This window comes from Hypoxylon fragiforme (genome assembly GCF_022984875.1).
Source record: "Hypoxylon fragiforme strain CBS 206.31 chromosome Unknown GGS25scaffold_1, whole genome shotgun sequence".
Taxonomy (NCBI): domain Eukaryota; kingdom Fungi; phylum Ascomycota; class Sordariomycetes; order Xylariales; family Hypoxylaceae; genus Hypoxylon; species Hypoxylon fragiforme.
This window is the reverse complement of record NW_026054756.1, coordinates 355708-380481: the sequence shown is the minus strand read 5'-3', so window position 1 is coordinate 380481 and position 24774 is coordinate 355708. Positions and strand designations below refer to the sequence as shown.

At 47.4% G+C, this 24774-nt stretch overlaps 6 protein-coding genes across 6 annotated transcripts; 3 read left to right on the top strand and 3 right to left on the bottom strand.

The window, feature by feature from the left end:
- Positions 1 to 4243: 4243 nt before the first annotated feature.
- Positions 4244 to 5067, bottom strand: GGS25DRAFT_4821 (uncharacterized protein). Its single transcript, XM_049260246.1, has 2 exons — positions 4563 to 5067; positions 4244 to 4511 (listed from the first exon to the last, which is right to left on the bottom strand). The coding sequence occupies exons 1-2, from the start codon at positions 4841 to 4843 to the stop codon at positions 4346 to 4348; spliced, it is 447 nt and encodes a 148-aa protein (XP_049120904.1). The 5' UTR covers positions 4844 to 5067; the 3' UTR covers positions 4244 to 4345.
- Positions 5068 to 11888: 6821 nt separating this feature from the next.
- Positions 11889 to 13805, top strand: GGS25DRAFT_4735 (catalase-like domain-containing protein). Its single transcript, XM_049259540.1, has 4 exons — positions 11889 to 12472; positions 12524 to 13150; positions 13299 to 13356; positions 13424 to 13805. The coding sequence occupies exons 1-4, from the start codon at positions 12143 to 12145 to the stop codon at positions 13507 to 13509; spliced, it is 1101 nt and encodes a 366-aa protein (XP_049120903.1). The 5' UTR covers positions 11889 to 12142; the 3' UTR covers positions 13510 to 13805.
- A 1544-nt stretch (positions 13806 to 15349) lies between these two features.
- Positions 15350 to 16502, bottom strand: GGS25DRAFT_526781 (uncharacterized protein; the record flags this gene model as incomplete). Its single annotated transcript, XM_049265037.1, has 3 exons — positions 15350 to 15912; positions 16061 to 16280; positions 16398 to 16502. The coding sequence occupies 3 exons, from the start codon at positions 16500 to 16502 to the stop codon at positions 15350 to 15352; spliced, it is 888 nt and encodes a 295-aa protein (XP_049120902.1).
- Positions 16503 to 18396: 1894 nt separating this feature from the next.
- On the top strand, positions 18397 to 19289 carry GGS25DRAFT_467724 (acyl-CoA N-acyltransferase). Its single transcript, XM_049259028.1, has one exon. The coding sequence runs from the start codon at positions 18533 to 18535 to the stop codon at positions 19127 to 19129; it is 597 nt and encodes a 198-aa protein (XP_049120901.1). The 5' UTR covers positions 18397 to 18532; the 3' UTR covers positions 19130 to 19289.
- Positions 19290 to 19387: 98 nt separating this feature from the next.
- Positions 19388 to 22460, bottom strand: GGS25DRAFT_4703 (glycoside hydrolase family 2 protein). The gene is made up of 3 exons (XM_049259227.1): positions 21736 to 22460; positions 21151 to 21680; positions 19388 to 21079 (listed from the first exon to the last, which is right to left on the bottom strand). Exons 1-3 carry the CDS (start codon positions 22289 to 22291, stop codon positions 19490 to 19492), a joined length of 2676 nt encoding a protein of 891 aa, XP_049120900.1. The 5' UTR covers positions 22292 to 22460; the 3' UTR covers positions 19388 to 19489.
- A 713-nt stretch (positions 22461 to 23173) lies between these two features.
- On the top strand, positions 23174 to 24741 carry GGS25DRAFT_467720 (kinase-like domain-containing protein). The gene is made up of 3 exons (XM_049259027.1): positions 23174 to 23637; positions 23723 to 24222; positions 24288 to 24741. The coding sequence occupies exons 1-3, from the start codon at positions 23368 to 23370 to the stop codon at positions 24694 to 24696; spliced, it is 1179 nt and encodes a 392-aa protein (XP_049120899.1). The 5' UTR covers positions 23174 to 23367; the 3' UTR covers positions 24697 to 24741.
- Positions 24742 to 24774: the final 33 nt, after the last annotated feature.

Below are 24774 nucleotides of genomic sequence, written 5' to 3'. Positions count from 1 at the left end.
CTTCATCTCCTCCAAGGCCGGGGGAAAGGGACCTGAAGTAGGGGGAACTAGCGATGAAAGTCTTGAACATTGGAGAGGCTTGTATGTAGTTGTGTATCGAGCGCCGCCCATATGTAGTTCTCAATGTCGATCACCTGTCCAACATTTCAGCTCTCAACTCCCCCCCCCTTTCCCGTCCGCAGCCGATAAAACGTATTATATCGTGCAACAGAAGCACACAGTCCCATCGGTTGGGTAGGTACTCATCGTACGTTTTATTTAAATGTATCTAGGTTAGATGAATGGAAGACATCTATAAATACCTACCTACCTAGCAGCACCTGACAGAATAGACGAACGCTATTTTTACCGTTTTACCCGGCCATGCGGAGCAATATAGCAGTTTCTAATAATTGCGCTTCTACGTGGTTGTATACCTATGCATACTCGGCCGGTACATGTGATATACATAATATAATATGGCATACGCTGCTACCGCACTCTTAATTAACACCCCCAGACATTCTATCTGAGGAGGATTGCTTCCCGAAGTTCCATGCATGAGCCTCATGCGTGTACGTATGCCTCTTCTTTATTTATTCATGTATTACAGTATAGTATGAACGAACGACCTATCTTTGTATATTTCTTTTTTTTATATGCGCCGAGATAGATGCCATTTCGGGACTTGCACGCAACCCGGAACGTGCAATCAATTTGTACCTACATCTTGCACATGTACGTAAGACGTAAGTAAGATAGATGTATGTCTTGCGTCCCGCAACGCCACCCCAAAGAGTCCATCACGTACTACATCGTACTACTATCTATTCATTGTATTGTACAAAACCACATCCTCGGGGCATTCATGATCCAGCCGCATTTAACCGAGGGAGCTTTTTATTATGTGCCTGCCATTCAGCTTTTGCTGATCGGGGATGATGGTAAATAAAGGGTGAGTGAGGAAGGGAGAGGGAAGGAGGGGGGCAGAGATGAGGGGAGTTATTGTTTGAAAGAGGGCAGGATAGTCGAAGCCAAGGCAAGTCCCCTAAATAGATAGCCGACGTAGCATGATTTGAGGATCAAGGGGGGTTGACTGGGTGGCTGAGGTCACTATCGCGATAGTCCCAGCGATCGGTGGGGAGATGGACGTCGCATCAAATCCTTTTGGTTGAAATTAGACCGTTACATATAGGTAGGTACTGTATCTATTTATCTGCGTATACGTATTTCTATCATAAGTATGTATTTATCATCTAGGGCGACGCAACGAACGAACGAATAGGTTGACGGCGGCGGTACTCGGCATGTCTTGTATTACATAGTATTACATAGTACTACGTATGTACTAGGTAGGTAGGTAGGTAGGTGTATACATGTACGAAGTAGGAGGTAGGTATGTATCTAATATTGAACAAGCACCTAAAGGAACACGGTGAAAAACGATAGAATCGTCCCTCTTTCCATCCCAGGTATTCCATTCATCCAGGTAGGTATCCCACGTGCCGCGAAGGCATGCTGCGGTAAAACTCGCAGGGCTCCAGTCGCCAAATAGCAAGCACACCCATAGAAGGACCGGTGAGAAAAGCTCTGCCAAGATGGAAAACCTGAAGTTACATAGGTAATCTCTCTCTCTCTCTCTCTCTCTCTCTCTCTCTCTTTACATACCTTACCTATCATGTTACCTGCTTGACTAGTAAGTAGGTATCTAAGGTATGATACGATAATACGGATATCTTTTTCCAGGGCCACCTGCCTTACCTACCTCCCTAGAAAGTGCTAGTTAGGTCAACTTACGGTTGGTGGTGAAGAGAGAACCTGCTCTCGGGGGGGCCATAGGGCCACAGGGGTGGAATATCGAAGGGAGGAGAACTTTTAAGATGCATTAGGGGTTCAAAATGTTGGTTCTCGTCTAGCCATTATTGAACAATCGCCGCCGGAGGGGTCAAACGCCTCCTTGCCCATGTTATGTTATTGCCATTGATTGTCATGTCACGGACTTGGAACTTGTACCTGGCTAACCCGGGGAAGGCCAGGAAAGAAAGAGAAAAACAAGGGATCAATGAAGAAAAAGAAAGGGATGGATGTTGATGTTAGTGGTACTACCTAAACTATTTACTGCCATGTGTTATGTACCCTTATTACTAGTAGTATATGTACGCTAATTACATCCTATGTACAATACAATAGTAACAATACAGCCCTGGAGGTACTCCATGTACATATCGTAAGCCCTGTAAAGCCCTGGAGGTAGTAGTCAATAGCATTAAACTTAACAACCCCTCCCCCTGCCTGTCAACCCCCGCGCTGCGCTAGGTGGATACCTGTCACGAGAACAAGGGACCTCCACTCGATGACAACATCCCGCGAGGCACGGATACGCTTTGTTAGTCATCAACGTACCAGGTCAAGGTGCTTTGCTTAGAACGATTGGATCATGCAAGGGCGTACCGTATGTATTAATATTTATGTATATATGTACACAGTAGTATGGTACTTGGGTATGTACCTGGTCCTCACTTCATATGTATGTATGTACACATTCAATAGTAGACAGAAGGGTTTTAGAGGTACATATCTCGAATTGAAGATGAGGAACTTTGGAATTGAATTTCTGAATTGGACAGGTGATGCCTATGTCTGGATCTAAGATATGTATAATCATCGTCATCCTGCCCCGTCCCCAGTCTTTCGTGTAAGACGGTTGATCAGTGGGGGCGGGAAGGAGCCGCAGATCGCGCGAGTTTTAAAAGGAGAAAGGAATAGTCAGATAGAATAGATAGATGGATAGATAGATAGATAGAGACAGGCAGGACGAAGAGAGTGATAATGGTTGGGGGTTCCAATATATCTCATCGTCAGCAATCTAGGTGTGGTTACACAGTGACGACCTTCCCCGTATCCCCGATCGTGAAAGCCGGCGCCGGTTTCATGGGATTCCTCTTATCGCCTTTGCAGCATTCCGCATTCCAATCCAAACGGCCCATCCGCTCCATTTCCGATGCTAAGGTGCTGTGGTCCCTCCCCCGTATGTATAGGTAGGTCAGATAGGTTTAGTTAATACACCTATAGGATCTGAACATTCGGCATATCGTCTAGTCACCGGTCCTAGATCTCATCGATTCGACCAAGACAACCAGCGGGAAGAAGTTCGGAGGTGTCGACACCCTTATATTTCGTTTGACCGACCACACCACATCGTCTTCTTCCGTGGCCTGTTCGCAACGCACGTGGGCTGTTTATCTAGTAGACGCCTCTTCCCACCCGGACCATATGCCCCCTGGATCAGAGACACCACCGCATCTGCAGTTCATCCATCCCACCCCATCAATCCAATCTGACTAATGCATATGTCGTGCTTAATGTAGGATTTCTTTCCGATCGGACGCGCTTGTAAAAATCGATAGGTTCCCTATCACATTTCGGATCGGAAATAAAGCATATGAGCGTTGAAACTCGATGCTCACGAGAAAGGTCGATATAGGTCGAAAGGGACGAATAGAATGAAAGAGTAGAGAAAAATAGCGTGGAAGAGAGAAGAGTGGGTTGATGTTGCAAATTAACCCAGTCTGCGACACTCCTTGGCGGTACCAAAACGACGCGGATATCGTAAGCCCAACAGAATCGAATGGGAACATCGTGGAACGCACACGGGTCGGGAGTCCATAGAAGCATAGACCCGAGATAGGTGAGAGGTAATAATGGTAATGGCCGTGAAAGGTCAGGCCCGCAAATAGCACTCGTCACTGAGGGAAATCCAGCAAAAGTAGTCGAATGAACGGTTAGGCTCTATTCGCGAATCATTTCTGTTCGAACCAAAGTTATGCTCCAATGACGAGCAACGCCTACGTACATGGTGCCAAAGCCAATCATTCCCTGATTGACCGCCGAAATCAAATCGTCACTGCAAACGCCGGTTATAATGCCAAATTCCGTTCAACCCGCCCCATGTACCGATGGCAGTCCTGATGCTGGTGTGTAAGTCATGAAACGGTTGTGGTATATAGAACTCTTTTTCAACACCGGCTTCTCCGTCTCGGTACAGACACAGCACAACCCATACCCTCGTAGTGAAGCACTGTCGACAACACACTCAGTCAGATTTCCAAGTCTTCCGAACAAAGTCGACTCGAAGACTTTCCTGCTGAGGCGAAACTACTAAAACCAAGCGGCAATTGGCTGGGTACCGAATAGAAGTCGCTGTTGACGTATCGTAATGTCCGCGGAGTGTATTCCTCGGCCTGATAGGCGATTTTTCATCGCATATTCGGTATGGGTATCATAGGCGCCATCGTCGTGATATGGCGGCTGTAATCTTCTTCTTCTTCTAGCTTTCCTCCTCCAACATCCCTCCTGTGATAGGACTTCACTTCCTGCCCCTAGTAGTTGAAGTGATCTTACTCGTGCTCATCAGATCGCCGATATATTTTTGTAGGAACTTGTTGTGGTTATCTAACTTGTCGTGTTCCTCCTTCACAGCTTCTATCCTATTAAATATCATAAGGAGAGAATCTTGTAATGCTCTCGCGTGTCTACAGATTGTCAGCGGATAACCTTCTAATCTTACGAGGATGCCAACTTACTTGTGGAGCTCTTCTCGCGCTTCGCGTCCCATAACCTCAATATCCTCACTAGTCCTCCTTGGGCTCATTGCTCTAACATCGTCCGGCTCCAGATCTGGCTCAACAGGGCCGACTTGAGAAGAATCCCGAGGGACTATAAGTGTGCCACTGCTTTTCCGGTTGGGTAGTCGCGGTCGGACAGGAATAGGGTTATGTATCTCCGTTGTCTCGACGGATGATGAGGAAGATGAATCCGATCGCTCGGGAGGATTGGGCTTCGTGGATGTGGGTTCACTACTCATCGTGAACGAGGTGGGTATGCCAAATATTCCTTGCTGGTCCGAACCGTCCAAGTAGTCACCTATTTTATAGGTGGAAGCGAATTATTACTAAGTCGCAGGTACGCAAGAAAGCGGAAGGCGTGAATGTCGTATTTTTTAAGAGAAACTAAAGGCTGGCAATATGCCTTTGCTTTTTAAGCCCGTAATCCTCCCGTCGCCCAAATATTGAAGAGATCGTCACCATTCAGTAAAGAGGCCGTGCGATTGTCGAAAAGGCAGAATGGACTAAAGCGTCGGTGTACGTAGAAAGCAAACGAGAGAAGGGCGCGCGAGAAGCTGTCTTGGCTAGTTACTGCACAAAGGATACATGGACTTTCTTTTACTACCCTAGGTATAATAAAAGTGTCTTGGTTGTCTCTTGGTGTTTGGGTGGATGTGGGTTGTATAAGTCGAACTGGTTGCGATTGTTTTAAAGAGGATGGATGGGCTTTGAGTAATAAGGGAGGAAGAAGTAGGAAGAGGTTGGATGGAAGGGTCTGGTTTTACGAATCGGGGATGGGCGGGGGGGACCAATTCGACATAGGTTGAAGTGATCGTCAGTCCAAACCTTTAGGACTTGGTCGGGGGGTGCAGCAGGTGTTTTGGGGGGTGACTAGGTGACTGGGAGAAGCGTGGTTGGCTTTTTTTCGCTGGCCGAGTATGGAAGGGTTTGTATGGTCAGCATATACTTCGTGGGTCGTTTTGTCGATCAGTACCTACTATTAAGGTACTGTGACAAAATTACGGAAAAAAAGACGTTTTTTGTTTGGTCTACACTTGGTGTGACAGAGATTACGGCACGGCGCAGGGACAAGGTCGAGTGACATAGCTCACAGTACGTATAACACGGTATATTCATACATAACTATGTATGTACTACTAGTCTGTCTAGTCTCAGTGCTGTTAAGAAATGTATTTTCGGTAAGTACACTAACCTAGTACAATACAATACAACATTCAATGTAACAGCAGAATATGTATGTACCTACATACATGTACCCTACAAACATGCATCATGGATGTAAATTCAATGCTGGATGGATGTAATGTATGTATGTACATACATATGTAGAATACATACAATACATACAATACATACAATACATACAATACATACAACATTGAATACGTACCCTGAGGTCCCTAACCTAACTACGTAACCCTACGTAACTTATAACTTGGAAAGACTCCAGATGTCACTCGCTCCAAGAATATTCAAATTTTATTGAACGCTTCAAGGATTTTAGGGTTGCTCGCCTGCGCATGTACCCACGTACCATACGTAACTTCAACTTTTGGATACATTTATGTATCTTTTCTAGTCTTTTTAGAGTATGTATACGTTGCTGCCAGGTGGGAACTTTACATTAGTTCCAGGTTGAGGCGACGAGGAAAGGGGGCACGACCACGACCTTAGCTTTAATTGCTCAAGTTGTTACCGTTGCCTTCGTACGGGCTTCGCAATTGCTTTGCAATACGAACGATTAATTGTCCAAGCTTGTGTGCGTTTTGTGTCAACTTACACGATCCTATTACAGGCTACGTACGGTCTAATATCCGTATATCGGTAGAAATAGGGAGGGAACTAATATAATTCGTTTATTCGTTTATTCGTCTATACTAGGTACATATTCGATGCCTCGGACTACTATGTAGTTAGTACAACATAACACCTACTATGTGTGTAGTAGAGTCCACACTCAGCTGAGTTTTGTTGGCCACGCACAATTGTCTCCCTAGCGTTTGTTCCCTAGAAGCACTCACTCACTCCTGTGACGTTCGTTTATTACCTAGGTAAGTCCTTGCAAGGCTGAAGACACTGAAGACACTGAAGACACCGAAGACGTAGCAGTCAATGTTAACCGCTATGTTGGGATCTCATGTGGTAGACAAGCTCCAAGAAACAAAGGCTATTCCCTTAGATAAGTACGAGAAAGGCATTCATTTTCAACTACATATGTATTCCCTTTAGTCATAAGGGTTCCAGTTATTCCTATCTCAAACACAAAGAAAAAGGCCGCCATCGTCCATTAACTTTTCCGAAGAACCACTCAGGAGCCTTCACCTACAGGATCCTCGTTGCGCGCGGATCGTCTTCGGCTTGTGCGACTCCAACAGAGGGCTCATGATTGGAAGACTTGATAAGAAGTGGTCCTTTGTATGGGGAATTGACAGGCGTGGTAACGAGGAATGGGATTCTTGATGGATTCTTGTCGGGCTTGGCTAGAGGCAATCCCACCAATGACCATATCAGGAGACATGGAGCCAACCGGAGCGGTTGATGGAGCACGGCAATCTTGAGCCGTTTCTAAGGGGCTCTATGATGGGCAACTATCTTAAAAAGCTTGCTTCACGACAACCCTTTTAGTAAGTGATAAGCAACTGACTCCGTTTAACAGCCCATAAAGATGGTACTCAGGAGATTCTTACAATCTAGCGGTCGGAGCGAGGTCACTACAAAACTTCAAACATATGTTGAAGTCTTCACCGCGTCTGCTATGCTAATGTATACTTAAAATGACCAAGTTGAAATTTTTAAATAAGACACAAATACGTAGCACATTCAGACTCAGTTAGCAACTCTTGTTTTCTTTTTTTCTCTCTTTCTTCGAATTCCCTTTTCCCCCCCTGTAGGTACCTCTGTTACCTCTGTGACCTTTTTGTGTGAATCAAAACATTTAGAGGGGGGAAGTCGTTCTCAATGAAGAAAAGCAATCCGATTTGGAGGGCCGATCAAGCAGATGACTGGTTTATCGAAACACTTGGCAACAAATTTAAAGTTGTTCTTCCGCCCTACACATTAGGGCTCCATTTTACAGGATAGGAGGAGGACCCTTAAAAAAACTTGTCCAGTGGCCTTTGGCATTTTGGCAGGCCAGATGCAAGTTAGGCAAAATGCCAAATGCCATGCACTAAACCAAATTGCCATGGTAAAAATACCAACAATACCACTTGGAATTATGCCATTGCTCAGCCTATGAAGCCAGTGTCATCCCTAAATTCCTATAACTGATCCGGGTGGAAGATCATTGACAGCATTGTACAGGTTTGAACAAAGACAATCAAGGAGTTTCGAGACAAAGACGACGTGATGGCGTAATCGGTACGTTTTCGGGTCTTTTTTTTTCTTAACAAAAAAAAAAACGGTTCAATGGGTCCTGGCGCTGGGCAGTTGGTGGTCCGGGAGATGACGATTTTGGTGGACGGAACAAGCACCACGAGGCAGCCAGCAGATATATTTTTTTTTGGGCATTATCTGAGCTGAAGCTGAGCTGGGACCAGCTGTACACACAGTCCACCAATACAGTGTGGAATATTCCCAAATATTTCTAAAACCGCTGCGGGGCCCCCTAGTTACGTACCCCTGGTGTGTAGTACAGAACTGACAGTGATGTCATGTTCGAACGCGGTCCGTGGCATTTGTGGTTGTTTGAGCGTGTATTGTAACAGATGCACTATGAATACATATTAGTATATTGATATGTCGTTATTTCTAAATTCTGATAGCATTTGATCCCTACACAATCCAGTTTCCAAGATTCAAATGGCCTGTTAGAAGACGAAGTCAGAAAAGAACAATCATATTGGATGTACTTATGGAAGATGGGGGGGATCCAAATGTTAAAAGCACAACTGGGCATATCCATGCGCACTGTCCTAGTCGCATTAGGTACCCATTCAAGCGGTTCTCTGCGTGCCTTACCCGTCAAATCATTGCCTTCATGGGAAGGTATATTAGTCAATCCTCATTTGAGCCTATCACCATCAATCGAAGGCAATTTTAATAGAAGTCCGGGTTGCCCCATCTTTTTTTTTCCTAATTGTTCTTTGTTTTTCTTCTAATTTTTGCGTCTCGATTTTCTTTGATTTCTTCGATGCAAATACCCCTCTTGATGAATCTTTTTGCGTTTGGCCGCCTTGCACGAAGCCACGAGGCAGTTCATGTGGCTTCTTGCCAAAATCCGTCGCGGTGACGACATGTGTTTCCCCAGCCCTTGTAAGAGGCGAGAGGCTCTTACTTCCGGCTGCGTGGCATTCACCGCATCTTACCTAAGCTAGTCCAGTCTGCCTACCTGCCTACATACCTGTCTAGGGATGTACCTAGTTATTACTAGGTTGGCTGCTATGCAATTTATTCCTTTTTATCCCCCGCATTTGCGCCTTTGTTCAATTCAACCTTGAACCTTGAAGTTCGTCCTGTGTCAGCCACTGCGCCTGCCCAAATACAGTTCCTTAAGTATACGTACATACTTACCTAGTAGTATGTATAAGACCCTTTAAATCTCAGCCCCTCCAAGCTTCCTCTTGTCCTTGGAATTTCGTCATATCTCGAATTTATTTCCTTTAGCGATCTCTGATTGCTTGTGTACATGCAATGACATCATTGTACCCCGATAATTACAATGTAAGGTACAAGTTGTACTGCCTCTGTGTATTTTTCAACCGTTTTCATGTACAGCTCTAAGATTTATCAATGATCATTGATAGGACCACATGTGCAGTTAGCATTTTACTAAATATCAGGTACCATGTGTAGGCTCACATGCATGTGATTTGACTGGGCATACATAACGTTACGTACTAAAAGGTATGCACCTACAGATTTAAACGATGGGTTCTATGTATGTCTGCATTGAAGTTGAGTGGATTTAATTGATGTTTGTATTGTACATGTAGAATGCACCCAGTGCCACCCACAAGAGCATTGAAGTGCAGGCCTACCTGCTTGTACATACATACATACATATATGTACATACATACCCTAGGTATACATGCTATACATGCAGTAAACCAACGTTGAACCCTCACTGTTCAAGCTAAAGTGGTGCTAGTTAGTTAAATGTTGCTAAATGTATTGTTCTACATATTTATATATGTGCCACCGTAAGGATCCAGTATCAAAGTACCTAGATATACATGGACATATACATGACCATAATCAATTATACATACATGTACCCGATAAAGTACTCCGCTATCCAATTACACTTTTCGCTGATTTGTGCCCGCTTTCTTCCCAATGACCTGCAAAGACCTGCAAAGACCTGCAAGCCTCACCTTGTTCTACTACATACCTGAAAGACCATCATCCTACATCCAGTACAGTCTGTCTAGTAATCCCTTCCTACTCTCTCTCCCTCCCTCCCTTCCTCCAACGCCCGTCGCCTACAATGGTTACTGTGGTCAATGTTGCCATGTGTGTTACGTACAGGTCACCACGTAATACCGCCCGTCAAATTCAACGGCTTAGTTGTTATCAGCTAAAAATCTAAATATAATATATAAATATAATCAAGAGAAGAACTGCTCCATATAAGCAATCCATAATACGCAGCTCCTCCACCCGTTAGTCCGTTTATACAACATGTACGCTATACTACATAGTAACTTATGCTGCATCACGGGTATTCGAGCATCTTCTCGTCGAAACAGGAAGACAGACACACTTCACCGACAGGACGCTCTCACAAATTGCCGATCTTATTCTTTCGCGATAGTTGCCCGACGTGTCCGACGTGTCCGGCCAATCAGACACCTGGAAGCCAGGCATCCTCTCCTCCAAGTTTAGTATGGGAGATCGTCGGTCGTTGGGGCCATGCTGCTTTCTCGGAGCATTCTCGCCTCTAGTTATATGTCCCCCCCAAAAATATATCACGAGGGGCCTCCTTAGGTCTGCGACCTGCCACGTGCAGCATCAACTGTTGCCTCTCGTCGGCTCATATAGACCGCGCCATAGTGAGCGGGGCTTGGCTTGACTTGTGGTAAGGCATATTAACACACTCCGCTGACTTGCTTTTTCAGACGGCGGGCCATTCCGGAAATGCCTAAGGCTATCAATTTCAAGGCCAGGCAACGGTTATGTCCGTAGGCATATCGTTGGCCGTATGTGTGTATGTAACCTAGGGGGGTTTTAGGCCGCGAGGCTATCGTCACAAAAAGTATTAGGCCATGCAGGTAAGTGTAGCTGGTCTCAAAGCTGACAGTAATCGGATCGACACACCCAACCCGCAACCTCTGGAGTAAGAAGGCAACACATCTAGATCCAGTTCGTAACGTCGTGCGGTTACGGGAAGTAAGAGTTCTCGTGTTAGGCAGTTCACGAAGATCGGATCTTCACATCCAAGCTTATTATTGAGTCTGTTATCCTTCTAGCTCACTTCGAAAAGTGGAAATCTATCGAGAGCCTCGTTCTCATTTCGGTTCTTCTACTTAAGCTAGTCGATCTGCCGCCAAGCTTAGCCAAAGTCTACCGAACACGATTGGAATCTTTTGATATATACTAATAGTAGTATCGTGAAGGATTACAGAATGCCGCGTACATAGGTACCAGGTGGCTGCATAGGTGGATTTCTCCAATGAGGAATCGAAGGTTGCAGCGATCAGCAGGACGACATATGCCCTGATCAGCAATGCAAGACCACGAGCTTGAAAATGACGGAGCCCAGCCTTGACTACTCTCGACTACCGCTACCCTGTGCCAAACTGTGCATAGGTGCGGGATACCTGACAAAGAAGATTGGGTTTCGAAACAAGACTCCACCGTTCTTGATTCCTAGCACCCTCTTCTACATGTTATCAAGTCTCACATGGAACCCTCATATTGGTGTGAATAGTGGCTGCTGGAATGGGCAGGCATTAAGTCAAGTTGAGGATAAGTCTCTTCATTGTCTTGTGCAGTTCCCGCCGAGGCATGCCGCAATTAGTAAAACGCCATTTCTGAAATTCGCACCTTTGGCCTTCGGAGATGGATGTAGATCCAACGACTACTAGGTTAGGTATCTTGTTCAAATACCCAGGCGCAACGTCCGCAAATAGAAGGAAATACATCTACCAGGGAGAATCACCATCTGTACTCAGGTATCGTAGGGTCCACTCTCGAGAATATTGGTGTTGCACCTTTCTCCCCACGATTTGCGATGAATTGACTCGTAATTCGCATAGCGCGATTTACCCCCAAGGCTGCTATTACTGTTACTGTCATTGTTACTACTACCACCAGGCATCCCCAGACATGTCCAGGATGACTAGTACACACAATGAATCACCAGAATTACCAAAAGCACTTTGCTCAAAGCTTGATTAAAGTTTGGAGTCTGGCTGAACTGCGTCGGATGCGAGCTGTTATGACGGCATAAGCCCATATCGTATGTGGTACGTCACGACTTCACGTCGGGCTAACCATATTTTTTCATTATCAATAGCGCCTCTTATACAACGTAAGAAGGTATTTGATGGCATAGTCGATTATATATAAGCCATTTACAACTACAAACGGGATTATGGCGCTGTCTTCGAGCCAATGGGCAGACTTGTCGGTCCGGAAGTATGTTGCCTGGGACGCGGCGAATGTGGAAGTTTTCCCACCGCACGAAGAAGAAGACATGAAGGCTGTGATCACATTAGTTAACGAGATGCAGCAGCGTCAATACGACAAGGCACGACATTGTTATGGCGGTACCCACGCGAGAACTCAAGGTATCATCAAAGGCAAACTCGTGGTACCAGGGGATCTACCATGGCACCTAAAACAATCTGAGCTTTTTAGGGAGGCCGGTGAATATCCTGTCGCTTGTCGCTACAGTTCGGAGCCAGGAGATCCAGGTATAGATGCAAGTGCTTCAGAGCCCGAGGATCTGAAATCAGACTAACATACCCGACAGGACCGTATACCTCAGCCGCGGGGATTCGCTATGAAAATATTCAATGTAAAGGGGGAAATGTTCGACGCTGGCGGAGACGATCCCACTCAGGATATTGAATTTAATAGTACCCCGGTGACAGAGCTCGCCGATGCGAAAACTGCCAGAGAAATCTTGGAGATGCGTCTCACATATGGTCATGATAAGCCAGAGCTGTATAAGCACTTGAAGGAGCGGCAAGACAGTAGGCTTCAGCTTTCTCGAGACAATGTTCCAAATTATCATCTCGAGTCTTTGCAATGGTACTCGCAAAGCCCCTACCGTTTCGGGAACTTCGTTATGAAGTTCAGGCTCATCCCATCGACGGAGACGCAGTGTGAACTTTCAAATTTGACGGTCAAACCGGAAGATGGCCAGGATGTCCTTCATCGATGGCTTAGAGAATTCCACTTCAATCACGATGCCGCGTTCTTATTTGAAGTACAGCTACTTGAGAACCTAGACGAACAATCAGTTGAGTACTCCGGGACTGTTTGGGATGAGAAGAAATATCCATGGCAGCCCATCGCGGAACTGGTGATCCCTAAGCAGGATAGTTGGAACCTGGCTCGGAAGACCTTTTGGGAGGATCACATGAGAGTTGATCCGGTTAGTAAGCTCCTTTTGTTTCTGCCGACGGCATTCGCATCTGTTTTTATCACTCTAAGCTATGTTTTTTACACATACAACTTACTCTCCACCTTACCCAGTGTCTTTAACAAAGCTCCTAGTAGTTTCGCTGACTCGTTTTCTGTAGTGGCATGGCTTAGTATCACTGCAGCCATTAGGAGGGACAAATCGATTAAGGAGAGCTTGTGAGTTCAAAAGCCCCTTTTACGAAACTGCGCCCAAATCGTGTCACTGTGCTCATATAATCGGTAGTATATCCGGCTAGCAGTGCCCTCAGAAGGAAAATGAACGCAAGGCCGGAAATCCATGTCAAAGGTATCGACGAAATTCCTGGGTAAATGCCTTGTGCTCAGTATGCCGCTATCGTGGGATCGCCAACGTCGCATTCGCATTCGGTGCTCGCAAGCCAAGGGATAGTCCTACATTAGCGAGTCAGTCGGAATATATGCGAGGTTCTCCGTTGTCGGATAGAATATTGTAGTATAACATGGAATTAAATGCCATACACGTTCATACCTGATAGGTTAGGCTGATAGATCACCTGGGCAGTGTGCACATTACCACGCTCTTTTCTAATAGTAGCCACAACATTGAGGAATATACCGAGTTATGTTACAGGCCGGGCACAGCGCGTAGGTTACGTAGGTTACATAGAGCCTCATGGCAAGAACCAAGTCATCGTGAGTCACAAGCTGCAAGCCTAAGTCCAGCTTGGGTATAAATAAACTACCAGACACCTACCTAATGTATCGTGGGTATAGCGCACATCAGTCATAGTTGCAGCGCAGCGCATCGCATCGCATCGCACCACGGCTATACTATAGTATACGCCTGCGCAATCAGCTATTGCGAAGCTCTGGTTGGCTGCCTACGAGGGGGCTCGACAAACGGACCAAACCAACGGACGAAAAGGATTCGAATTCTTGGGCCACACGGCGGGAGCGGGAACCCAATGCCATGCCATGACTTGCTAGGTACCAAGCACCTAAGGTTAAGTTGAATAAAGGCCTTTTTTTGTTTTTTACCGTTTGCCGACTAACTAACTAACTAACTAACTAACTAACTAGGTAGGTTAGTTAATACCTCCTTCTCGTTCGGTGGAATGATTGACATATATGTAGTCTTGGTTTCGCCGGGAACCGGGTATGCTGCTCTATAGTAGTAGTATAGGTAACTATGTATGTATCTCTCTCGCTCACCCCTCAAGCTCGGCATTGCGGCCCCCCCCCCCTGCCTTTTTTTTTTTTTTTTTTTTTCAACAGTAGTTAGCCCCCTTGTAATTATTTATTTGGAGGCGCTTCTGCCTGCGTTGGGTACTGGGTACTAAGTATGTACATACCTATAGCTTGTTTGAGTGGTTTTTATGGTTTTACTTTGGTTAGGTAGGTAGTTACCCTAGGTTGGCAGTTTGGTAATTATGTAGTTGGTGATTTGTGGTTGGTAGGTAGGTAGGTAGGTAGGTAGGTTAGTTGTTGCTTGGGGGAGATCGCTGCTGGATTGCGGTTAAGTTAGGGTTTGGCGATTACGTAGGGGGAGGGGGGAGGGGGGAGGGGCTAGTTATGAATAGTTATATGAAGGTAGTATGTTTATGGGGCAGGGTTAGGGTTAGGGTTAAACTAGGTAAGGGGCTTCGTTGGACATGTGGGATTGGTTTCCAATTGAATGTTGATTCTATTCACAGTATTATAGGTGTGCTTTTTATGTTACTACCTACATATGTAATCACACTTAGGTACCTGCTATTAACTACTATAACTCAGGTGCCTAGGTAATACAGACAAGTAATGGTCGACATAGCACAGATGCCTACTACTTAATTAGAGAGTAAGTCTTTACTTGAAAAGTATTCCTTAAGGGTTACATAGGAAATGACGTTTCTTGAGTGCTAACTACTAAAGTACAATCTGGGTAGTAGTTTTCATAGCTCTTCGCGTGTATGTGCAGATAATTGGACACAGCAACTGGTACATGATTTGCCCCTTCGACCTAGCCAGAGAATCTCATGAGAGAAACAGAAAAAGAAAAAAAACATTGAGACGGCCGCATGGCCAAGTGTCTGCAATGATACAGCTAATATGAAACCCGAACTATCCTTCCCATCGTTAACTACCAAGCTACCAGAAAACCCATTGTCAATTGCTACCTGCCCACGTACTTCCAATTGACCCCCTCGACTATCTAGGGATCTTCATCGACTATCTCGTGGTCAGTGATGTCAGCGAAGATGTGAGTTGGTACGAATTTCGGAGCACGATCTTCGATCCAGCTCCACCAGGTCACACCAGTCGGGTGCATCAGGGTATGGTTTTCGAAGGCATCTATTTGGCCTCCGATCTCTGGAATGCTGGCGCATGTTGTGATGCACCACAAGGGACTGGCATCAACAAAATGACTCTGGAATGTCTCTCGAGCCACGCTCGAGACGGTACCGAGTTCTTTCATGCGAGCGATGACCTCGCTGCTGAGGGCAGGCTCGATCATATTGGTGGCAGCGTCGGCGGTGTCGGCGACGCGAAGGCTGGTGCAAGTAACAGAGTTGTTGTTGAATAACTTGGACTTGAGGACAGGGTCCAAGTGGTCGACGAAGGTGGGCGTATCTGCCATGTCGATGTAGACGGTGGCCAGGCTGATAAGGTTGCGAGGGCCGATGACCGCCGCAAGCATGTTGTAGGCCAGCGCACCATCCTCATAGATTTCGTGAGGAATGGTCATATGCCTCAAAAATGGGGCCAATTCTCCCACTAAATATAACTCTCGTTAGCTATGGCTGCCTACTTTGTATCGTATATCCATAGGAACTTGAAGAAGGGAGTACAGGTAATACTCAGATACAATAGAAAGGGCTTTGGGGAGTAGAATAAGACAGGAATATGAGACGTTTAGACTTACAATCGGCGAATGCCCCGTTGACATGGACACCGTCCCACAGGAAGATGTCAGTTGCTGGGCGAAACCAGGTAATCTCGCCGTCACCAAGCTCAAAGAAGCGGCCGCGCTTGAGAGCAATATATCGTGACATACGACAGACTTGGGTAAGCACGGATGGCTTCTGGCGAATGATGACCTCAGTTCCACGGCACATGATGTAGCGAGGCTGCTCTTCAGCCGCCTGTTATGGACAGCGAAGGTTAGACATGCTTTGATGAGCCCAAGAGTGGTTTTTCAGAAGAACGTTGAAATGGAACAACAGGAAGGAGTTGGTGGGCGGTTGATAGAAGTTACATACCGTGAATATCATCCACATGAGACTGCGACGTATGCTCTTGAACTTAGGGAAATGCTTGGGTCCCAATTCCAGGGTTAACAACTTGTCAACGCTGATAGACTCCATCGCGAACAGGAGCAGCGTGGCTCTTGTGTGAAGTAGGGAAAATAAAGTGAGGCGGCGGGGAATGTGTGTTGATGAAGGTCAATAAAACCGACGCGTAGTGAATGTAAATGAACGCAAAAACGTCAATGTTTGGGTAGTGGTAAGTAGAAAGGTGAACGACGAGCTTACTACTCGGCGCCTGATATTGAAAGTGAAAGGAATACTGGGCTAAAGACCAGTGGGGCAGTGGGTGAAGGAGATATTTATAAATTGAGATATGTGTGTGGGAAAAGAAGGGTTTCTTGAAATTTCAAGCGAAAAAGTAGATTCTTTATATAGAAAACCTGAAAGGTAGGCAGGTGCGTGACTGATCCTATGGTTTTGGCAACTACATCAGTTTCCAACGTGCGGAATGTACTCTAGAGTGAGTGCCCCTTTTGGGACATATATGCCCTAAAATGGACTCACACAAGTCATTTAATCAGCCTGAAAGGTTCCACTTCTTAGGTATTTTGGGCAAGTGCTGGGCTGATTCTGCCATCACCAGCTATGGTGCCGTCCATAATAGGCAGGGGGTGAAGTGCTCCTGCTACTTGCCAGCCTGATACCAGCCGTAAAGGCTCCATTCTACAGCTGACGCTAAACCACATCGAGGGAAACTGCGGCGTTATTTCCATCCAAATTAGGTCAAGCGGTGACTTAAAGGTCTACAGTATGGATAGTACGGTAGGGGGTTCCTGCTATTCGATCACAGACCTACTAGGTACCATCTTATGTGAATAAAGGTAAAGAATCAGTAACAGGTACTAATAAGTACATGTCCCACGTCCTAACTCGCTGCTTTCTTGCTGTCACTCACGGTACCCATTATGTACCCAGCATTCTACAGCAGGGAGCCTCATAAATGTTCCCCATCCTAATCACAAATATAAAGAGCGTTCCTTCCTTCCTTCCTTCCTCGTTATATATATGCCTAGGTACTAGGTACCTAGGCACGAGTTTGGTAGTAATGTGCTTGTCACAGCCTACTTTGGTACGTTGGTGTGCTAGAGCAAGCCCTAACCTACCTACATTGTTACCTAGATACGTAACAGGTGGTGACAGCAGAATAATGAACAACAATCCTATTGTACCTATATGGAACTGTATACTTTTCTCCTTAATAATAGTCTTAAGCTGTATCCGTGTGATTCTTGTAATTCACTATCTAGTGGAGAGGATGATACGAAACCAAATAAGAAGACTACCCAGTGGAAGATCTCCATTTTTACACGCAACTATGGAATTATGGCGATGACCACTATTATATAACCTATGTGAAATGTCCCATTGTCTACCTAGGTACGTACTAGGGATAAGAAAGCTGAAGAGGATTTTACATGCTGATCTACTTTACCATACCAAGTCCAGTCTATATACCTACCTAGTAGGTAGTAATGTTCTAGACCACTTTCGAATTTCTATAGATTCGAGTGAGAAGTGAGGTGAGGTTTTCATTAAAAAAGTTTATATCGTCAGTACGGCAAAGATCATGTATATGTCACAAAAGTATAGCTGACAACCAGATATACTAACTAATTGATAACACAATACCTACTGGAGAAAAATCATCAACTTATATCTTATACTCCCGTTCCAAGAAACCAAGTTCACGAATCACGATATAGTTGGCTATAGTTTCAACGATGCACTATGATTGGTCCATACTTAGGTAGACTAGGTTCCGGGATCAACTTACTTACGACAGCCACTAAAATTGATCTTACTTGCCTGATTGGGCAATTGGACGGAAGGGCGTACATGTAATCCTGCAGCCAAGGTGTCATAGTACATTACATGTACTGTAGTACAGACTCTAGTACAGAGACGGGAATCGGGATAGATTGTGTAACCTTACCTGGGTACCTATCTACTGGCTAATAATTGTACCTTATAAGTCGTCCCCCCCCCTTCCGAGCTCCTTACTCAGTCCTCATATTTATAGCAAATTCCAATCATTATTCACTATTCACTTAGTTAGGGGTCTTTATATTTTACTACCCAACAGCACAATGGCCGCAAAAGTCGCATCCGCCTCTGTACCCTCAGACCCAGCAGCCCCCAAGCCAGAGTTCAAAGTAACCATCAGCGACGCCACGCTATCCGATGCCGCAGCGATATCCCTGGTCGGCACCAACACCTTCACTGCGACCTTCGGGCACTCCGCCCCGCAAAAAGACATCGCCAACTACCTCGCCTCGGCATACTCCCCAGCCGCCATCGAGGCCGAGATCCTGAACGCAGAGAAAAACCGGACCAGCATATTCGTCGCGCGCGACGACGCCGGTGCCGTGCGCGGGTTCGTGCAGTTTGCGCGCGGCGTCAGCGACCCGAACCTACCGGCAGCGGAGGCCGCGTCGCACGCCGAGTTCTGCCGGCTCTACGTCGACACTGCGGCGCACGGGAAGGGGATCGGGAGCAAGCTCATCGCGGCCGTCGAGGATGCGGCGAGGGCAGAGGGCTTCAAGGTGGTGTGGCTGACGGTGTGGGAAAACCACCCGAATGCGCACCGGCTGTATCAGAGGCAGGGGTACGTGAAGGTCGGGGAGGCGGAGTTTGTGGTCGGTGATTGTGTGCAGATCGATTGGGTGTTTGCGAAGAATCTGTGAAATATTTTTTTTGGTGTGGTGCGTCGGGTTGGCTCATCTGAATTTTGGTGTTTTGAAGCTGCGATGTTGCTATAGATTTGCATAAACTAACCTACCTACTAAGACAATTGAGTCATTTAGATCGCAAGCCAGGAAAACATCTCTAATTGATCTTCTTGCCTCAAAACTCGAATGCCAATAGCTAATGTGAAGAAATAGAGATAAACAAGACGAGGCCCAAAATACATCTGGTCAATCCTCCAAAAGGGGCAGCAAAAATCTAAGAGTCATACTCATATTTTTACATAGCAGTATTCAAATTAAAGATACAAGAGGTAAACTAGCTGTACCTATGTACACAATGGATTCCTTTGCAGCGGCTCAACTTTCCAAAGCCACCTCCGTTCGTCTCAGATTCTTCCCACCAACCCTTACACTCACCGCGCCCTCCCCCTCCACAAACAGCTCAACTCTCTCCCTTGGCCACAAGGTAACATAGTTATCGGACCAGAACACCGGCAAAACGTACTCGCCATCCTTATCAAGTAAATCGAGCCTGACGAAGAACGCCGGGACGGCGGAGTGGTTCTCGAGCACGACCTTGGTCTTGGTCTTGGCCCCCCGCTTCGGCAGCGACAGCGTCGGGGTCGTGGCGGAGACGTTGGCAGCGGGCAGGGTGTTCAGCGCCGTAAAGTCGACGTACGCCGTCACGGGCGTGTAGAACCAGTCCGAGTTCTCCCAGTCGAGCGTGTCGACGGTGTTGGTGAGCCAGTACACGTTGCGGCTAAGCACGGCGCCTTGGTCGTCCGAGAGGACGAGACGTAAGAAAGCGGTACCCGTGAGTTTGGTGACGGTTGCTGAGAGATCTATGATTTCTTGGCTGGTGTTCGGCTCTGTGTCTATATCATCGCTGGTGTGGTAGATCGCCTTGCCGTTCTTGTCAATGACATCCACTGCCACCGTTCTCGGCCCCTTTCGGTACAGCGAGTGGTTGATCAGATGGACAGCCCGCGATCGGTAGTTGTACGCCACGTGCTCGATACGCGCGCCCACCTTCGCGCCAAAGTACGATCCTGCGGGGTGCAGGTAGTAGTCGAACAGGTTCCAGTGCAAGCTCGGCCACGCATTATTCAGCATCCAGTAAACCAGCCCCGTCGCCGGCCTCTCCGCGCTCCACAGCGCCGAGAACCCCTCAAACTGCGCTCGCGTCGCCTCGTAATCCATGATCTGCGCCTTGAACAGGTAGTCCTCCAACGACGACGGCGCTCCGTAGCGCTTCCACAGCGCGGCGTTGTAGATCTTGCGGTTGTAGAACGAGGACACGTTCGTCGACATGTGGTACAGCCCCTTGTTCGGGCTTTTCCAGAGATCCTCGAGATCGGCCTCCGAGAGGAACTTCTGCAGACTGCCTAGCTCGGGCGTGCCCACGCCAGCACCGAGCTCAGACCCGAACCCAAACGCGGCGCCGAAGCGCTCCGCCGACGTCGCCGGCTCGACGTCGTACCAGTAGTTGGGCGGCACCCAGTCGTACGGCCCCGCCATCTTCAGCCCCGAGGGTCCCAGGACCTTGGGATACCCGCGCTCGGAGGCCGAGGCGATGATGGGCGCCTGCCAGTCCCCAGCTTTCAGCGAGTAGTAGTACATCTCGGCCGCCTTGTCGTCGGGCCAGTAGTCGCTGCCGACCAGCTGGCCCAGCATGCTCGGGTGGGCCTGCTGCATGACCGCCTCGTGGTACATGCTGCGGTTCGCGATCCCGTAGTCGGCGTCCGTCCACTCGGCCTTGACGGCGAGGTCCTCGTTGTACGTCCACGCCTCCCACTTGTCGCAGCACTCCCAGCCCGCCAACACCATCAACCCGAGGCGGTCCGCGATCTCGTAGAGTTCCGGCTGCTCGTTTTTGCCCTCGAGCCGGACTGTGTTGAGGCCCAGGTCGAGCATGAGCGCGGCTTGCGAGGTGAATTTTGCACTGTCCTAAGTGGTCTCGTCAGCAAGCCTGCTACACCGTATCTTCATGTCTCGTTCATTGCATTGTATTTCCTTACCCAGCGTAGAAACATGTCCGCGGAGTAGCCCGCCCCGATGACTTGGAAGGGGTACCCGTTGACGTAGAACACCGTGTCGTTATGCTCGTTCAGTTCTGAGGTCACCTGGCGTATACCAAAAGTCTGTTCTACCTTGTCCGAAACGGTTCCGTTGGTGGTGGTTGCCAATAACTGACCCGTGTACAGGGGCTGCTCGCCCCACTGCTTTGGCCACCAGATCTCGGGTTCGTTTATCGCCGTCGACAGCGCCACTTCCCTTGATTCGGACGGAGGTATCGCGACCGTTCCGTGGAACACGTAGCTTTTCTCGCCCCCGTTGAGAGATATGGTGGCCGTTAGCTCCACCGTCGCTTCGGTGTCCTCCAAGTTCGTCACCGTCGTTTTTAAGCTGATGAGTGCACTGGAATGCTCGACTGGGAGACTCGTCTGTGTGGTGATCCGGAGCGGCGATAGTGTGAACTGCCCCGTCTGCTTGATTTCTATATTGCGCCATACGCCGGTGCCCTGGTCGCCGGGGTATGGGTTCCAGTCTGGAGGGTTAGCTTCTTAGTGAGGTGATGCGCGTGTGTCTAGGTACCTGCTTACCTACGAAGCCCAGAGCAAAATCGTAATTGTAATCCGTAGGGTATACTCGTACGGCTATTGCATTCGTCTCCTTTGCGAGCTGCGTGACATCGTAAGAATTCCCGACGTAGGCGCCTGCCTGGACCTTGCTGTTCGCGATCTCCTGGCCATTTACATAGATATCGGCCCGAGAGGTGATCCCGTGTGTTACGACTTGGTAATGCCTGCCTGGCTCGGGGGGGTCGAGAGTGAACTCCTGTCGGTAGATCCAGGGGACCTTGAATTGGCTCGAGTTGAACTTCTCCAGGGCATTGGAAAAGAATAGTCCGTCCTCGCGGTAGACGCCAGCTTCTATAAGACAGCCCAGAAGAGTGCAGCGAGAGACGCCAACTTGGTGCCACGTGGTAGTGTCAACACCAGGGAAGGATAACGTTTCCAAGTCCGCACCGGCCTTCTCGCTCGACTGGATGTTCCACGATGGTATGACAGCGACGTCGCCGGGTTCGGTTACCAGTGCTGCGGTGGTAAGGGTGTTGATGCTGAGGCTGAGCCCCAACAGTTGTCGGCCCAGGTGCATATTAGCGAGAAACCCCTAACCTACCTAGGCAAAGAAAATATTATACAAAGGTAGGTAGGCTATTGAAGCCATAGAGCCGTGGGACAGAAACTGCATTTAAAGAACTGGAAGGCACCTATATTATCCATTCTACCAGACGGGCAGGTAGGTACCTACGCTAGGGAACACCCGCAGGCTGCAGGACACCTAATCAGGCAACTCACGCTGTCTTCCTCCCCCCGCAGTCTGATCTATCCATCTGGCCTCGATCGCTGGTTACTTAGGCCTAGATGCGTCAAGTAGATTAGCTACTAGTGGGCCTTCAATACGATGGCTTGCGGTTCGGTTAAAGGAGAGGCTCATAAACATCCATTGGAACGTTTCATTTCAACCTTTTCTTTTTCTCCTATCTTGGCATTTGGTTTTCGTGTTGCTGAAGGATCTGGATAATATACTCTGATTGAAATTACGTACTTGGGAAATTTGCTCGTTGGCCGTGGCAATGCTATGGGAGTATACATGCCTTTGAAGTGTTGGCATCTATTTATAAAGGGGCCACTCACATTCGTGCAATGGAAGGAACACTATGTAATACATAAATGTTCCAATTAGCAAGTTCTCATCTTCTTCTCATTGACGCCTCCATATGTATCACATCACTGTCTCCGGCCCATCTAGACGAAGCAATCTCGACATGAAGATGTAAAATGGGAAAAGGGGGTAAAAAGGCGAAGAAAGAAATTAATAAGTTCACGATATTCTAAACTATTAAATGGCTCCCCGAGGCTGAGAGAAGGGAGTGATTCATAATAGCCTAGTGGGATATGGGCGACGTGATAGGATCAATCACTTACCTAGGTAAAATTATTATCATGAATCCTACGACGTTTGCCTCAACCGAAACACTCTCCTGGCTCAAATGTGACTCATGCTATCTACCTAGGCAGTGAGCTTTTTTAGAGCCTCTACCTTCTACCTTAAAGTAGGACGAGCAAGCCTTTTCTTATATACTCAGTGTTTACCTAGTATTTTATTGAATCTTGCGGTAACAGCTCAACTTCAACCTTTCCTACTTAGATTGCACCATTCTCGAGAATATGGCGCCTCTTAGTATCATTGAAAAAAACGCAATTGTTGTCAAGATTCAGCAGCAGCTTTCCAAGACTCCTTATGCCTGCTCTTCTCTGACGCATCTCACCAATGGGACCACCAACTTCGTTTTCCGGGGCACTCTCATCCAACCACTCGTCCAATCCCACTCAACCCCGGACAATCAATCATCTCCCATTGCTAGATCTATCATCGTCAAGCATGCCACCGAGTTTGCCGCGCTGAACAGGGACCTACCCATCGATGCTTCACGCAGTGTAATTATTTTATTTTATATTCAAGCTATGCAAAGATACCAGTCCGCACAACACTTACCATGAAAATTACTTACACGAGATCTAGATCGTTGAGGGGTCCATGCTTGATATCCTGAACAACTTGCCCTCCACCAACTCTATGGTAAAAGTACCGCATCTACTCTATTTTGACCGAGAAACCAATACTCAAGTTCTAGAGGATATTCCCAATGTCGTAGATCTCAAGACCATATTAATGTCACCCAATGCCAATGAGGTCTTAACTAAACCATTTGCAACCTTAGTTGGTCGCGCCCTAGGATCTTGGCTTCGTTCGTTCCATTCCTGGACTTCGAAACTTCCCCCCGCCAATCTGGGAGAGGAGAAGCTGAAGATTGGAACCAATGAACCCATGAGAGATCTCAAATATCGCATTTCCTACGACTGCTTCATCGATGTGCTCAAGCAGTTCCCAGGTGTTATTGGCAAGCACCAGAGCGTATTGGAAGAAGTCAAAGCCAGTGCAGCCAATGATTTCAGGAGACTGCCGAGTGAGGATCAAGATGAGGGATGGGGCACCATCCACGGGGATTTCTGGACTGGAAAGTAAGTTCATCCATCTCAACGTACAGCCTACTTACCTACCTACCTACACTTACACGCCACCCCAGCGTTCTCCTCCCAGAAACCCAGCAACCCCAAGAAAGTCCCAAACTGCACATCGTAGATTGGGAATTCGCGCAGTTCGGCCACCGAGCGTACGACGTCGGGCAGATGATCGCGGACCTGTACGAGCGGAAGCACTTCCTGGACGTCGAGGGCGCGCTATGGGGCATCGACGCTTTCATAGATGGCTACGGCGCCGTCAGTGAAGACATGGCTTTCCGCATTGCGATACACGCGGGAGTGCACCTCGTCACGTGGATGAAGAGAGGCCCGCCGCTGCATATGCGTGCTGCGTGGGCGACGCTGGAGCGGGCGAGGGCGGTGGTGGAGTTGGGGATGAATTTTGTGCTGAAGGGGTGGGAAAGGGATAGGGGGTGGTTTAGGGGGAGTATTTTAGCTGGCTTGTTTATCTGAAGACTGAAGATGGTGGAGTTGTACTGTAGCAATTACGAAGTAGAGAAGTTCAATATGCAGCGGTTAAAAATGCAATAT

What these genes read in the sequence shown, in the direction of transcription:
- GGS25DRAFT_4821 (XM_049260246.1), bottom strand. Translation starts at nt 4,843, where the DNA reads ATGAGTAGTGAACCCACATCCACGAAGCCCAATCCTCCCGAGCGATCG. An exon ending in GCGCGAGAAGAGCTCCACAA is followed by an intron (nt 4,512 to 4,562) that starts GTAAGTTGGCAT and finishes GACAATCTGTAG; the next exon opens with ACACGCGAGAGCATTACAAG.
- GGS25DRAFT_4735 (XM_049259540.1), top strand. Translation starts at nt 12,143, where the DNA reads ATGGCGCTGTCTTCGAGCCAATGGGCAGACTTGTCGGTCCGGAAGTAT. An exon ending in CAGGAGATCCAGGTATAGAT is followed by an intron (nt 12,473 to 12,523) that starts GCAAGTGCTTCA and finishes CATACCCGACAG; the next exon opens with GACCGTATACCTCAGCCGCG. An exon ending in AAATCGATTAAGGAGAGCTT is followed by an intron (nt 13,357 to 13,423) that starts GTGAGTTCAAAA and finishes TATAATCGGTAG; the next exon opens with TATATCCGGCTAGCAGTGCC.
- GGS25DRAFT_467724 (XM_049259028.1), top strand. Translation starts at nt 18,533, where the DNA reads ATGGCCGCAAAAGTCGCATCCGCCTCTGTACCCTCAGACCCAGCAGCC.
- GGS25DRAFT_4703 (XM_049259227.1), bottom strand. Translation starts at nt 22,291, where the DNA reads ATGCACCTGGGCCGACAACTGTTGGGGCTCAGCCTCAGCATCAACACC. An exon ending in TTTTGCTCTGGGCTTCGTAG is followed by an intron (nt 21,681 to 21,735) that starts GTAAGCAGGTAC and finishes CTAACCCTCCAG; the next exon opens with ACTGGAACCCATACCCCGGC. An exon ending in CGGACATGTTTCTACGCTGG is followed by an intron (nt 21,080 to 21,150) that starts GTAAGGAAATAC and finishes GAGACCACTTAG; the next exon opens with GACAGTGCAAAATTCACCTC.
- GGS25DRAFT_467720 (XM_049259027.1), top strand. Translation starts at nt 23,368, where the DNA reads ATGGCGCCTCTTAGTATCATTGAAAAAAACGCAATTGTTGTCAAGATT. An exon ending in CCATCGATGCTTCACGCAGT is followed by an intron (nt 23,638 to 23,722) that starts GTAATTATTTTA and finishes CACGAGATCTAG; the next exon opens with ATCGTTGAGGGGTCCATGCT. An exon ending in GGGGATTTCTGGACTGGAAA is followed by an intron (nt 24,223 to 24,287) that starts GTAAGTTCATCC and finishes ACGCCACCCCAG; the next exon opens with CGTTCTCCTCCCAGAAACCC.